The sequence below is a fragment of the Macaca mulatta genome, chromosome 16, assembly GCF_049350105.2.
Source record: "Macaca mulatta isolate MMU2019108-1 chromosome 16, T2T-MMU8v2.0, whole genome shotgun sequence".
Taxonomy (NCBI): Eukaryota; Metazoa; Chordata; class Mammalia; order Primates; family Cercopithecidae; genus Macaca; species Macaca mulatta.
The window spans coordinates 61,100,387-61,115,682 of NC_133421.1; the positions used below are offsets into that span (position 1 = coordinate 61,100,387).

Consider the following 15,296-nt stretch of genomic DNA (forward strand, 5'->3'; position numbering starts at 1 on the left):
TCAGGCCTCCTGACTCCAAGCTTGGTACCTTTTCTCCCCACAAATCTTGGAATATACAGGAATCAAGGGACTGTGAGTGTAAACCCTGAGGATTCTTTGGGTCTTTCCTGAGATGTTTAAAGTGAAAAATAATCGGCCAGGCTCGGTGGCTCACGCCTGTAATCCCAGCATTTTGGGAGGCCAAGGTGGGCGAATCACGAGGTCAGGAGTTCGAGACCACCCTGACCAACATGGTGAAGTCCCGTCTCTATTAAAAATACAAAAATTAACCGGGCGTGGTGGTGCGCACCTGTAATCCCAGGTACTCAGGAGGCTTAGGCAGGAGAATCACTTGAACCTGGGAGGCGGAGATTGCAGTGAGCCGAGATCGTGCCACTGCACTCCAGCCTGGGTGAAAGAGACTCAAAACAAAAAAAAATAATAATAAGTCTGGCTTTAGAGCCTTTTTTTTTTTTTTTAAAGAGGGAATCTCGTTCTTGGCACCCAGGCTGGAGTGCAATGGCGCAATCTTGGCTCACTGCAATCTCCGCCTCCGGGGTTCAAGCGATTCTCCTGCCTCAGCCTCCCCAGTCGCTGAGATTACAGGCATGCCTCTACACCTGGCTAATTTTTTGTATTTTTTTTTTAGTAGAGGCAAGGTCTCACCGTGTTGGCCAGGAAGGTCTCCAACTCCTGTTGCAGTTGGATCAAGTGATCCACCCTCCTGGGCCTCCCAAAGTGCTGAGATAATAGAAGTCATCCACCCACCAGACCTTTCCTGGCTTTTAGAGTTTAATGAATTTACAGTGGTGGAATGCAGACCTGAAGGATAATGACCAACATTTATGGAGAGTTAAAAATTGATTTGTTTTGAGACAGGGTCCCACTCTGTCACCCAGGATGGAGTGCAGTGGTGTGATCACAACTCACTGCAACCCCCGCCTCAGCCCTCCGAGTAGCTGGGATACAGGCATGTGCCACTGTGCCCGGCTAATTTTTGTATTTTTCTGTAGAGGCAAAGTTTCACCATGTTGCCCAGGTTGGTCTCGAACTTCTGGGGTCAAGCAATCCTCCTGCCTCGTCCTCCCAAAGTGCTGGGGATTACAAGCATGAGCCACCGTGTTTGGCCTAAAAATTATTTTTTTTAGCAGACATTTATTTATTTATTTTATTTTATTTTTTCGAGACAGAGCCTCACTCTGTCGCCCAGGCTGGAGTGCAGTGGCCTGATCTCGGCTCACTGCAACCTCTAGCAGACATTTATTGAGAGTTCAATATGTGGCAGGCACTTTGTATACTTTGGCTTTATTCCTCTCAACACTCAGTGAAGTAGTAGGTACTATTATTATTATTATTATTATTTTTATTGAGTTGGAGTCTCTCTCCATCCCCCAGGCTGGAGTGCAGTGGCGCGATCTCGGCTGACTGCAAACTCCGCCTCCTGGGTTTATGCCATTCTCCTGCCCTTGCCTCCCAAGTAGCTGGGACGACAGGCTGCCCCCCACCACACCCAGCTAGTTTTTTATATTTTTAGTAGAGATGGGGTTTCACTGTGTTAGGATGGTCTCGATCTCCTGACCTTGTGATCCCCCCGCCTTGACCTCCCAAAGTGCTGGGATTACAGGCATGAGCCATCGTGCCTGGCTGTAGGTACTATTATTAATCTGGTCTGATAGATGGAAAAATAGGCTTACACGGGTTCAGTGAATTACATGGGGTCACACTGAGAGCAAGTCGCATAATTGGAACCGTAAACCAAATCTGACTTCTGAGAACAAGTACTAACCACTACGTGACACTCCCACACTTGTATTTTACCTTGTACTAATTATGGTCCCTTGCTACCTGTTGCCCCTACCCCCTCTTCCCCCCCCTTGAGAGGGAGGCTTGCTCTGTCACTCAGACCGGAGTGCGGTGGCCTGATCTCAGCTCACTGCAACCCTGCCTCCCAGGTTCAAAGGATACTTGTGCCTCAGACTCCTGAGACTACACCACGTCTGGCTAATTTTGTATTTTCAGTAATTCCTACCTCTCAAGGTTTCCCTGAGGATTAAGTGTGGTATTTCCAGAAGCTTTTGTAAAGTGTGGGCCACCATGCCCAGCTGATTTTTGTATTTTTATTTATTTTATTTATTTATTTACTTTGAGACGGAGTTTCGCTCTTTTTTACCCAGGCTGGAGTGCAATGGCACAATCTCGGATCACCGCAACCTCTGCCTCCTGGGTTCAAGCGATTCTCCTGCCTCAACCTCCTGAGTAGCTGGGATTACAGGCATGTGCCACCACTCTCAGCTAATTTTGTATTTTTAGTAGAGGTGGGGTTTTTCCATGTTGGTCAGGCTGGTCTTGAATTCCCGACCTCAGGTGATCCACCTGCCTCGGCCTCCCAAAGTGCTGAGATTACAGGCGTGAGCCGCCGCACCCGGCCTGATTTTTGTATTTTTAATAGAGACCGGGTTTCACCCCGTTGGTCATGCTGGTCTCGAACTCCTGATCTCAAGTGATTCACCCCCGCCTTAGCCTCCCAAAGTGCTGGGATTACAGGCGTAAGCTACCCACACTCCCTCTTAACAGACATACATACACAACGTGTACACCCTTGGGGCTCTAGACAATGTATTTTATGTGAATCCAGCACAGGGCATGGCACAACTTAGGCACCACATGAAGTGAAATGAATCAATATAGTATATTATGCAGATTTTGCGTTTTGTTGGTATAGTGTTTTATCAGCATAATAAAGATGCCAGAATATCTATAAAAGGATACACAAGGCCGGGAGCAGTGGCTCATGCCTGTGCTCCCCGTACTTTGGGAGGCTGAGATGGGCGGATCACCTGAGGTCAGGAGTCCGAGAACAGCCTAGCCAACATGGTGAAACCTCGTCTAAACTAAACATACAAAAATTAGCTGGTCATGGCGGCACCTGTAATCCCAGCTACTCCTGCTGAGGCAGGAGAATTGCTTGAACCCGGAAGACAGAGGTTGCAGTGAGCCGAGATCGTGCCATTTCACTCCAGCCTGGGCGACAGAGTGAGACTGTCTCAAAAAAAAAAAAAAAAAAAAAAAAAGGGATACGCAAGAAAACATTAACAGTGGTTGCCAGCTGGGTGTGGTGGCTCCTGCCTGTAATCCCAGCACTCTGGGAAGCTGAGGCGTGCGGATCACTTGAGGTCAGGAGTTTGATACCAGCCTGGCCAACATGGTGAAACTCCATCTCTACTAAAAATACAAAAATTAGCTGGGTGTGGTGGCAGGTACCTGTAATCCCAGCTACTTGGGAGGCTGAGGCAGGAGAAGCGCTTGAGCCGGGGAGGCAACACGCCACTGCATTCCAGCCTGGGCAACAGAGGGAGACTGTCTCAAAAAAAAAATAAAATAAAATAAAAAAGACTCCAGAATTTTGCTTGATTATTATTTATTCAGTAAGGTGGTCAAAGGTGAGTTTGCTTGGTAACCTTGTACAAAGAAAAACACTGTTCCATAGCTCCTCTATAGCTACAGAATGCAGAGGCCCAGAGGTGGCTCATGGGGTGAGGGGATTCTCAGTGTGTCTCACCACTGGACCATTATTTTCCAGTACAAGGTCTGGTAGTGATGGGGCAATGAACAGAAAGCCCTTACTTTAGATTCAGATGGAGGTTCAGGTTTTTAATCTGCATCTCTTACCTTCTTTGAAGCCTATTTTTGCAGCCTATAATTTGCAATATAGAATAGTGAAAACTCCTACCTCTCGAGGTTTCCCTGAGGATTATGTATGACATTTCCAGAAGCTTTTGTAAAGTGGCAAGGACTGTACGAATAATTGGCACCTCACTTGCCAGTGTATCTTCTCCCCACTCCAAGCCTTTGCTCATTTTTCCTACTTGGAATACTCTTTTTTTTTTTTTTTTTTTTTTGAGACGGGACGGAGTTTCACTCTTGTTGCCCAGGATGGAGTGCAATGGTGCGATATCAGCTCACTGCAACCTCTGCCTCCCGGGTTCAAGCGATTCTCCTGCCTCAGCCTCCCAAGTAGCTGGGATTACAGTCATACACCACCACGCCTGGCTAATTTTGTATTTTCAGTAGAGATGGGGTGTCTCCATGGTGGTCAGCCTGGTCTCGAACTCCTGACCTGAGATGATCCGCCCGCCTTGGCCTCTCAAAGTGCTGGCATTACAGGCATAAGCCACCACTCCCCGCCGGAATACTCTTTACCTCTACCATATCCTAGGTAGGGAAATCCTAGTTGTTTAACCTCTATGAACCTCTGCTCTTCATCAGCAAAATTGAGAAAATAATAGTAGCTACTAAGATCATGTGATAATGAATGTATAAAATGCCTGGTCACTGGAAATGTTCAATAATTAACTTTTTTTTTTTTTTTTGAGACGGAGTCTCGCTCTGTCGCCCAGGCTGGATGGAGTGCAGTGGCCGGATCTCAGCCCACTGCAAGCTCCGCCTCCGGGGTTTACGCCATTCTCCTGCCTCAGCCTCCCGAGTAGCTGGGACTATAGGCGCCTGCCACCTCGCCCGGCTAGTTTTTTGTATTTTTTAGTAGAGACGGGGTTTCACCATGTTAGCCAGGATGGTCTCGATCTCCTGACCTCGTGATCTGCCCATCTTGGCCTCCCAAAGTGCTGGGATTACAGGCTTGAGTCACCGTGCCCGGCAATAATTATTAACTCTTATTATTTATACTCATTCTTCAAGGCTGGCTATAATATTACTTTTGCTGCTAAACACACTTCCAGGCATATTATTATTATTATTATTTTTATTTTTAATTACTCCTCTGGTTCTCATGGCTGATTACTCATACCTTTATTATAGCATGCGCTACTTTTTATTTTAATGGTTTTTTACCCATCCCTCTGGCCACTAGATATGACCTCCTCCTTCTGGGCAAGAAGCATGGGGGCACCTATCTTTCTGTCACTTGGACCTGACATTCAGTGAGTGTTGCTTAACTGGTGATCAGAATGCAAATAAGAACATGGTAGCCAGCTGCCCTTCCCCTGGCCATAGATCTTATAGTTTTTATCTAAAAGCATGTTTAGAGGCCAGGTGCAGTGGCTTATGTCTGTAATCCTGGCACTTTGGGAGGCCGAGGTGGGTGGATCACTTGAGGTCAGGAGTTTGAGGTGAAACCCCGTCTCTACCAAAAATACAAAAATTAGTCGGGCGTGGTGGTGTGTGCCTGTAATCCCAGCTACTTGGGAGGCTGAGGCAGGAGAATAGCTCGAACCCGGGAGGCAGAGGTTGCAGTGAGCAGAGATCCTGCCATTGCACTCCAGCCTGGGTGACAGAGTGAAACTCAGTCTCTCTCTCTCTATATATATATATATGTATGTATGTACATATGTGGAGACAAGGTTTCACTTTGTTGCCATATATATATGTGGAAACAAGGTCTCACTTTGTTGCCATATATATATATATATATGGAGACAAGGTCTCACTTTGTTGCCTAGGCTGGTCTTGAACTCCAGCCTCAAATGACTGTCCTGCCTCAGCCTCCCAAAGTGTTGGGATTACAGGCGTGAGCCACTATGCTTGGCAGCCATATATCTTAGCATTTACTTCTTCCTCCTCTGCTATGCTTATTTTTCCTTCTTTTTTTCCCCAGTGCTCTCATTTTAACAGTACTATACCTATTACATTTCCAAAAAGGCTGAGCCAAGTTTGCACAGAGAACCTGCAAGTCAGGGCCTGAAGGGCTGCAGAGGATGGCAGCCGCTTAAAGGACCAGTTTACCTCTGGGAGGCCTCTAAGCTGGGGGAGAGAGGAAAGGCCAGACAGAGGCAGCAGAACCTAAGCTTCTGCTTCTTAGTTCAGTGCTCACTTTTTCAAGGCCAACACTTAGCTGCTTTCCCCTGGCCCCTTGGGCAGAGGGCAAACATATGCATCCTTGGAGCCACTCCCATGCCTTCAGGTAATTGACACAACTGAGTGGGCCTCCTTCAGGAACCTGGATCAAACCTCTATCTCCTTAGCACCGACTCCCCTGCATTGGGCTGTCTCTTGGTGCAACAAGGTTTGGTAGCACCTTGCTCATGGCACCTAGGCAAGTGCCCTCCACCTGACAGGCGTTAACAAGTGTCCTGGGGTTCAGGTCACTGCTGTGCCTCAATCGTCTGAGAAGATACACTATGAAGATCCTTCTCCTTCCCTTCCCTAAAATCCTGGGTCCCATGGCCCTCTGGGGTAGACCTCCAGGGCCCAGCCTTTTGTCTTGGTTAAATGCCAGGGATAAATGAAAAATAATTCCCACCAGGTCATAAACTTTACACTAAAGAGAATAATCAGAACTTGGACTAGATGTTTTGAAGCTTCTGATTATAACATGTTTTTTTTTGTTTGTTTTTTGTTTTTTGAGATGGCGTCTCGCATTGTCACCCAGGCTGGAGTGCAGTGGCGTGATCTCGGCTCACTGCAACCTCCGCCTCCAGGGTTCAAGCGATTCTCCTGCCTCAGCCTCCCGAGTAGTTGGGATTACAGGCGGCCGCCACCACGCCCAGCTAATTTTTTGTATTTGTAGTAGAGACTCGGTTTCACCATGTTGGCCAGGCTGGTATTTAACTCCTGACCTCGTGAATCACCTACCTTGGCCTCCCAAAGTGCTGGGATTACAGACATGAGCCACCGCGCCAGCCATGACATCTGTTTTTAATAATTTAATAATATCTGTATTATATTATCCCGTTGATTTCCTCTTTTCCACCATTGCTGAACTCTTAAGGTAATGGTTGCTAATTGTTTTCTGCTCACTATTCCTCTGAGAATATAATGAATACAATGGGTCCTCTCCCAAGAACAATGCATTGCTGTATCCACTCAAAATATTTTACACTAAACAAAATGTGTAAAATAAAAATGGTCTCATCTATGGACCAGTCCATAGACCTTAGATAAAGAACCTTAATGATAAAGTTCTTGGACTAACTAGCCTGGTAGGGGGTAAGGAAGCATTCTTCCCTGACTCTCCAGGACCCCCTGGGCCCACCAAGCACATTCCCAATCCTGCTGACTTGAGTTTATAAATGCAGCCATTCCAAGGCTGTTTGGAGCCCTTCATGAAGGGCAATTCTTTTTAAATTGTTATTATTATTATTATTTTTTTTTGAGATGGAATCTTGCTCTGTCACCCAGGCTGGAGTGCAGTGGTGCGAGCCTGGCTCACTGAAAGCTCCGCCTCCTGGGTTCATGCCATTCTCCTGCTTTAGCCTCCCGAGTAGCTGGAACTACGGGTGCCCGCCACCACACCCGGCTAATCTTTTTGTATTTTTAGTAGAGATGGGGTTTCTCCGTGTTAGCCAGGCTGGTCTCGAACTCATGACCTTGTGATCTGCCTGCCTCGGCTTCCCAAAGTGCTGGGATTACAGGCGTGAGCCACCATGCCCGGCCAGTTTTTATTATTATTTTTAAAAACCGGAATATTTATTGCATGACTAATGGTTGAAATTTTTTTTTTTGTTTTTTTTTGAGACGGAGTGTCGCTTTGTTGCCTAGGCTGGAGTGCAGTGGCGCGATCTCGGCTCACTGCAGTCTCTGCCTCCCAGGTTCAAGCAATTCTCCTGCCTCAGCCTCCCAAGTAGCTGGGACTACAGGCATGTGCCACCATGCCTGGCTATTTTTTTTTTTTTTTGCATTTTTAATAGAGACGGGGTTTCGCCGTGTCAGCCAGGATGGTCTTGATCTCCTGACCTCGTGATCCAGCCGCCTCGGCTCCCAAAGTGCTGGGATTACAGGCTTGAGCCACTGCACCCAGCCTAATGGTTGAAATTGTTAAGATGACTCAGATGCTTCCACAGCTGCCCTTTTGGGTTTAGGTGTTTCTTCACGAAATCCGTGCCTGAATCTGGTATACAGCTTTTAGGTGCCTTATTCGACCGGTCCCAGTGAGCATTTCTTCTTTGAGCCTTGGCACTCCAGTTATACATCCTCTTGTGCTTGGCAAGGTAGCCACATTTGCCACAGGTCGACTTCTCTTTTTCTTTTCTTTTTTTTTTTTGAGACTGAGTCTTGCTCTGTTGTCCAGGCTGGAGTGCAGTGGCACAATCTTGGCTCACTGCAACCTCCACCTCCCAGGTTCAAGAAATTCTCTGCCTCAGCCTCCCAAGTAGCTGAGATTACAGGCGTCTACTACCGCTCCCGGCTAATTTTTTGTATTTTTAGTAGAGATGGGATTTCACCATGTTGGCCAGGTTGGTCTTGAACTCCTGACCTCATGATCCACCCACCTCAGCCTCCCAAAGTGCTGGGATTACAGGCGTGAACCACCGTGCCTGGCCTGCCACAGGTCAACTTCTGAAGGTAGTAGGCCTTAGAGCCATAGTGGTGGCACGACTTGTGTGTCTTATTGCAATGCTTGCCAAGCGATGATGTTCCCTTCATCTTGCTTCTGCAGCCGAGACCAAAGAGCAGGAAATTCTTACTATCCTCTTGGCAAAAACTGGATTCCTGGAATTTCACAGGAAAGATAGGGCAACCACCTTCCCTGGGGGCTGCTTCTTGATTGCCACTGGAGGTAGTAGGAAGTGAGCTGGTAGGAAGCCAGCTGTGCCATTCTGTTTGTATAACAGCATTAGCAGTTAATCCATTGCTCCCTTGGTGAAACATCGGTCACTAGTTCAACCTCAGTTCCATTTCCTCTTCGGCCATGAGATTCCTGGGCTCTACTTCAGGTTGTCACTGGCTTGCTGTGGGCAACCTTGAGGGAGTTTCTTAAGGTGAAAAGGCTGAGGAGATGCAGCAGATTGTGGTAGACCAGTAGCTCTCAACTGGGCATGGTTTTGCCCCCCAGCCAGGGGGCATTTGTCAATATTCTGACATTTGGCAATTTGTCACAACTTGGGTGGGGATGTCAGTTACTGCTGGCATTGAACGGGTAGAGGTTAGGGATGCTGCTAAACATACGCTACACAAGGGAGTCCCCTCCACGACAATGAATTATCTGGCCCCAAATATGCCAAGGTTAAGAAGTCCTGGAGTGGAAAGGCCATGATTATATAAGTGTCAGACAGATTGGGATTCGAATCATTGGCATGCTGTATGACCTTGGGCAAGTCACGACACTTGCGCAAACCTCAGATGAGTCAGCATAAAGCTAAGAACACAGATTCTGGAGTTTGAATCCCAGCTTTACTAACCAGCTCTGGTTTAGTAGAATTTAGGCAGATGCCTCACCTCTCTGAGCCTCTTCATTTGCTTGCTTATCTGTAAACTGACTTATTCTGTAGGGATGTTGGAAGTTAATCATGGAAAGTGCTTAGCATTGTGTATGACACACAGGTGCTCAAATGTTAGCCCATGTTATTACAACTCACCAGCCTTTTTCCTCTGGGAACTTCTATAGCACAGAGCTCATGTACCCACATATACAATGATATAGGGCATGGTGTACTTATTTCTACTCTGTTGGTGCCCCAAACTCCTTGAGGGCAGGGACGTTAGGATTAGATTTCTTTGCTTCCCCTAAGGTCCCTAGGAAGATGTTTAAATACCTACATGACTGTCTTTAAATTGCATGTAAATGGAATCCAAATTTTCTGTATGTTTTAACTCTTTGCTAGTTGCCTTTCAGTTAGAAAGTGTTCTTAACACCAATTAGATATTTTCTTGGTTTCACTATTTCACATTTTGCAGTTGAGGTATAAGGTTTTCACAGAATGGATCCCACTTTTAAGTTACTACTCCCTTTAAAGCCATCCAATTTGAGACAGACCATGTTCCCAGCTTCTTTGCATGAGTTCTCTGTCCGTGGCTTTCTCCTGCAAGGACTTAGAGAAGCAGCAACTGTTGATATGTCAACTTAGCTAATTTTACATGGGTTATCAGTCCCACTGTAGCCAAGAGCAGCAAGACTGGTGGGCATAGACTTTAAGAACTCAAGGAAGATGCTGGACGAAGCTCTCAATGGAATTCATTCATTGGCATACACCCCCAAATCATCTTTTTTTTGAGACGGAGTTTTGCTCTTGTTGGCCAGGCTGGAGTGCAATGGCGTGATCTCAGCCCACCACAACCTCCACCTCCTGGGTTTAAGTGATTCTCCTGCCTCAGCCTCCCGGGTAGCTGGGATTATAGGCATGCACCACCATGCCTGGCCAATTTTGTATTTTTAGTAGAGACAGGGTTTCTCCATGTTGTACAGGCTGGTCTCGAACTCCTGACCTCAGGTGATCCGCCTGCCTCGGCCTCCCAAAGTGCTGGGATTACAGGCGTGAGCCACCGTGCCTGGCTCCAAATAGTCTTTTATCCCTAGCAAAACTAAGATGATAAATTCTCCAAGAACTAGGATTGTGTACTTTATCTGCTTTAAGAATATTTAGATACTCTGAGAAAGACTAATTGATAGTGAAAATGAAACCTACAAATGGGGCTAAACACAGGCAGACAGAAACCTACCTTTCACCTGCTATACAACTTCTTTGGGACCAAGTTTCCCTTTCTGCGCCACCTTTTTTTTTTTTTTTTTTTTGAGACGGAGTCTGCTCTGTCGACCAGGCTGGAGTGTGGTGGCGTGATCTCAGCTCACTGCAAGCTCCCCCTCCCGGGTTCACGCCATTCTCCTGCCTCAGCCTCCCGAGTAGCTGGGACTACAGGCGCCCGCCACCATGCCTGGCTAATTTTTTTGTATTTTTAGTAGAGATGGGGTTTCACAGTGTTAGCCAGGATGGTCTCGATCTCCTGACCTCGTGATCCGCCCGCCTCAGCCTCCCAAAGTGCTGGGATTACATCTGCGCCACCTTAATTGTTGTGTGACCGGAATGAAAATAGATGGGACCAAAAAAAAAAAAGGAAATAGATAGAACAACACTGCAGTTAAGGTTTAAGCTGGCCTGAGGGGAGAAATCCCCAATCTGCCATTTACCACCTCTGTGATACTAGATAAGTTATTTTGCTTCCCCAAACCCTGGGTCTGTCATTTGCAAAACAGTTTTAAAGTTGTGCTTATAACTCTTAGGGTTGTGTAGGTAATGAATGTAAAATGCTTGGTTCAAATTAAGCCCTTCAAATTATTAATTTTTAGTAATTTATTAACCTATTAACATACAGTATATTAATTAACCTATTAATATAATTGCTTATTAATATATAGTTGTGTGTTGGCCGGGCGCGGTGGCTCAAGCCTGTAATCCCAGCACTTTGGGAGGCCGAGGCGGGCGGATCACGAGGTCAGGAGATCGAGACCATCCTGGCTAACACGGTGAAACCCCGTCTCTACTAAAAATACAAAAAAGAAATTAGCCAGGCGTGGTGGCGGGCGCCTGTAGTCCCAGCTACTCCGGAGGCTGAGGCAGGAGAATGGCGTGAACCCGGGAGGCGGAGCTTGCAGTGAGCCGAGATCGCGCCACTGCACTCCAGTCTGGGCGACAGAGCGAGACTACGTCTCAAAAAAAATAATATATATATGTATATATATAGTTGTGTGTTAATATTAATATACAGTTGTGAATATATGTATTAATATACAGTTGTTACAGTTATCCTTTGGTATCTGTGGGAGATTGGCTCTAGGACCTCAGTGGATACCAAAATCCCCAGATGCTCAAGTCCCTTATATAAAATGGTGTAGTATTTGCATATAACCTATGCACATCCTCCCATCTACTTTAAATCATCTCTAGATTACTTATAATACCTAACACAAGGTAAATGCTATATAAATAATTGCTATACTGTATTGTTTAGGGAATAATGACAAGAAAAAAGTCTTGTACATGTGCAGTACAGACACAACCATTCACTTTTTTTCCTGAAGATTTTCTGCCTACTGTTAGTTGCATCCACAAATATGGAACCCATGGATACAGAGGGCCAACTGTACTAAATCTGAAGGGAAAAGGCAAGAATCTCATTACTCAGACAAACCCACATCCTCCTGGGAGAACATGAGAACCCTCTGTGTTCTTACAGTCATGGCAGTGCTCCTTCTCAGCCTGGAGGAGTTCCCAATCACCAATGGTTGACCAAATTCCCTCTCCTCACCCTCTACCAAGGCCCTCCTGAAGGTCAAAGGACAGAAGCACCGACAGGGGTTTAGAGAAACGTTGTGTTTAATGGTAAAGCTTAGTACACCCCAGCACCAGGAATGGCGTGGAGTCACAGCGGCAACAGGCAGGTGACCCCCACGGAGCCTCACATGGCGAAGAGGATGAGGAAGGCGACCATCAAACAGAAGAGCCCCATGGCCTCAGACAGGGCAAAGCCCAGAATGGCATAGGAGAAGAGCTGCTGCTTGAGAGATGGGTTCCTGCCAGGGACAGAGATAACTGCCAGTTGAGGGAGAGGAAGGGGTGAGGGGAGGGGAGGGCATAGGAGGGTGAGGTGAATGGGGAGTGGAGTGTTACTCCTGGGAGAGGGCCTAGCCTGCACAGATCCTGGGGATTTGGATGGACAAGCAGAGTGGACCAACCTGGTAAGTTTAAGTGAGCCAGGCTGGACACATGCTTTCTCTGGAGAAACTATGATGTAGATGAAATCAACCTGAAGGCTCCTTAAGGGAGATTCTTCAGCTGAGGCTTCCCCAAACGGTGGAATTTCCAGTGGGAGATGCTCCAGGCCACCCAAACTTACCTGGCATAGCCAATGATCAAACTGCCAAACACCGTTCCAATGCCAGCCCCTGAACCAGCCACACCAACTGTGGCTGCCCCAGCACCAATAAACTTGGCTGCTGTGTCAATGTCCCGGGAGACAACACTGGTCTGGAACTCCCGTCTGGCCACCTGGAGTGGGAAGCTGCTGTAGGAAGGCTAGAAAGAGAAGCAAGGCAGGCAAGATAGCAGAGAGATAGTATGGCATAAGGAAAGGTGGCTGACTCTACCTCCCTCACCCCACCCACCTGAGCTCTGAAACTGTTGGCAAACTGCCTGGTAAATGCAGAATACTCTGATTGCAGAGTATGCTGGGAATTAGTCTTCGGGTCTGTTGTCAGACAGGACTAGGGAAATTTCATGGGTTAGGCAGACCTCACAAGGCTCACCATGGGGGACTTAGAACTATTAAAGCACACAGATTCTCCAACTGTCCTCCCACTTTGGTCTAAAGACAACTTAACCTGAAGGACCCCTGTCTGGGGACATTCCTTGATTTTTAAAAAATTAATGAATGAATGGGGTTTTTTGAGTCAGGGTCTTGCTCTGTCACCCAGTCTGGAGTGCAGTGGCACAGTCACAGCAGTCTCAACCTCTGGGATTAAGCAGTCCTCTCATCTCAGCCCTGGAGTAGCTGGGACTACAGCCACATGCCACCACACACGGCTAATTTTTATATTTTTTTGTAGAGATGGGGTCTCACTGTGTTGCCCAGGCTGGTCTCGACTACTGGGCTCAAGTGATCGTCTCGCCTCAGACTCTCAAAGAGCTGGGATTACAGGTGTGAGCCACCACCCTGGGCCTTGGGAACATTCCTAAGAGGGCTATTCCTCCCTTACCTGTTTAGATGAATTCACTGGGCTATTCAGGAAGGAGGCAGACACAGGCCTGATTAGACCCCTGGTACAGCGGATCTGTAAAATCAGAAAGCCACATCCTACCAAATCAGTCAAGGAAAAAAAAACCCTAATTGCTGAGCTGTCAAAAATGACTACAGATTTCATGAACAGAATAAGTTCAATGTATTTCAAGGTCAATTTATTCCTGTTTCTATCAGGCCTGCCCCAGAGACAGCTGTCTTGATAGCTTGATGTAGTCAGCAGTGGCAACCTTCACCATTCAAAACCATACCAAAGTTCACTCCTTTGGGCACAGCCTTAATCGGTTTTCCAGAATGGAACAAGAACCCACACTAATACCAAAGCAGGTACAGTAAAGGTTTATACCTAGATCACCGAGTAATCAGATGGGGGAAATTTTATTCCGCTAAAATACACTCACAGCTGCATACCCTAAATGGAGTGGGCCAATCAGCCCTGGAAACCGACTGGAATAGCCATCCAGGAGAGCCATCTGTAACATGGCGTTTTTGAAATACTTTTTAGTGAAGTGGTTCTCAAACTTGGCTGCACAGTGGAATCATCTGGAGAAGTCTAAAAGATACAGATGCCTGGGTTCCACCCCCATTCCCAAACTCTGATGCAAATGGTGTCTAAGGTGCAGCCTAGGCATCAGGATTTTTAAAAGCTCCCTGGATGATTCTAACACGCAGCCACTGTTGAAAACCACTGTTTTAGTGGGCTGTCTCTATGGCCAAGCCAGACTGGGGATAAAAATCAAATCCAGACTCTCTGACCACATTCCAAAGCCAAGATAGCTTGGTTCACAGGCCTAGAAGTTACCTTCATCACATCCTACAGCCACCTCAAAGAGCCTACATCATCAGGACGCCAAGTTCCCCTGGGTTCATTCATTAAACACTGATGGCGCCCACACCATACACCTGGTACTACAGAGCACCGCGGCGCGGCAGCTTACCAGAGCTGGAGAAATGAGTAATGCCCCGGTAGTCTGCATTTTTTCAGTCTGCAGAGGGGAAAAAAAAGTAATAATTATCCCATTGAGAGCCTGGTTGTTTGCTTATAGTGACGACCTTTGGTCGTCCCCTTCACCCCCGCCCGTCCTCCCTAGACCACTCTTTTCCTTGCACCGTGCCCCAGCTGAGGAGGGCATTAGAGGTCAGAGGGACAGAGCGGCGGGTCTTCAAGGGAAAGTCATGGAGATCGGAAGTCAAGGAAAGGGGTCCAAGCCCCAGGAGGGAAATGTTGCGAAAGGGAATGGTCTCCCAGGAAGACTGGAGGCGGACACTGGGCAGGTGTCGCGCAGGGTCCTGCCCATCTTACACAGCAGTCGTCGACCCGCCCCAGCCGAGGCAGTCAATCGTTCATTACCGTTGGTAACTAACATTCATTGATAAGGCCATATCTAGATTGCCATCGCTTCTCCCAGCTCTGGGGGGAAATACCCCTCCCCACTGCCCAGCCCACAACCCTGCCTATGCTGGCTCCCGGTCCCAAGTCACCTGCACTCCCACTGCCCTGCAACCCCTGCTCGGCCCACAGCACTCGCCGGGCTCAAGGTGACAGACTCACCTCCCAGCTTTAGCCCTTGGTCTCAGCTCTCAGCTTCCCCCACCCACGTGTCCTAGACCTCCTCCATTCTCATTGGCCGTAATATCCCCGCGTCCCCATTGGTTTGCGTCATCGATTCCTCCACTCTTACTGGCTTTCCGCAGCTGCTTCCTCTCTCTCCACAGGAGCTTCGTGGCAATTCCCGCCTCCATGCGGATAGAGGCTGGGCTTTACTGCGAGATCTGGATTACGATTGGCTGATCCCTGAAACGCTCGACCATAGAGTTGGCGGGACTCAGAGGTTCCATAACCTCGCGCACAA

General features: G+C 47.5%; 1 protein-coding gene and 1 pseudogene across 4 annotated transcripts; both read right to left on the reverse strand.

The window, feature by feature from the left end:
- Nucleotides 1-7,594: 7,594 nt before the first annotated feature.
- On the reverse strand, nucleotides 7,595-8,385 carry LOC144335609 (large ribosomal subunit protein eL37-like; annotated as a pseudogene). The gene is made up of 2 exons (XR_013406559.1): nucleotides 8,262-8,385; nucleotides 7,595-7,951 (listed from the first exon to the last, which is right to left on the reverse strand). The product of XR_013406559.1 is annotated as a large ribosomal subunit protein eL37-like (transcript).
- A 3,620-nt stretch (nucleotides 8,386-12,005) lies between these two features.
- Nucleotides 12,006-15,296, reverse strand: ATP5MC1 (ATP synthase membrane subunit c locus 1). 3 transcript variants are annotated; one of them, XM_077968604.1, is made up of 5 exons: nucleotides 15,126-15,296; nucleotides 14,382-14,429; nucleotides 13,403-13,477; nucleotides 12,544-12,722; nucleotides 12,006-12,220 (listed from the first exon to the last, which is right to left on the reverse strand). In XM_077968604.1, exons 2-5 carry the CDS (start codon nucleotides 14,418-14,420, stop codon nucleotides 12,106-12,108), a joined length of 408 nt encoding a protein of 135 aa, XP_077824730.1. In that variant the 5' UTR covers nucleotides 14,421-14,429; nucleotides 15,126-15,296; the 3' UTR covers nucleotides 12,006-12,105. The 3 variants fall into 3 exon arrangements, with proteins under 3 accessions (XP_077824730.1, XP_014974719.1, NP_001182424.1); XM_015119233.2 differs by lacking the exon at nucleotides 15,126-15,296 and adding an exon at nucleotides 14,926-15,026; NM_001195495.1 differs by lacking the exon at nucleotides 15,126-15,296 and adding an exon at nucleotides 14,996-15,008.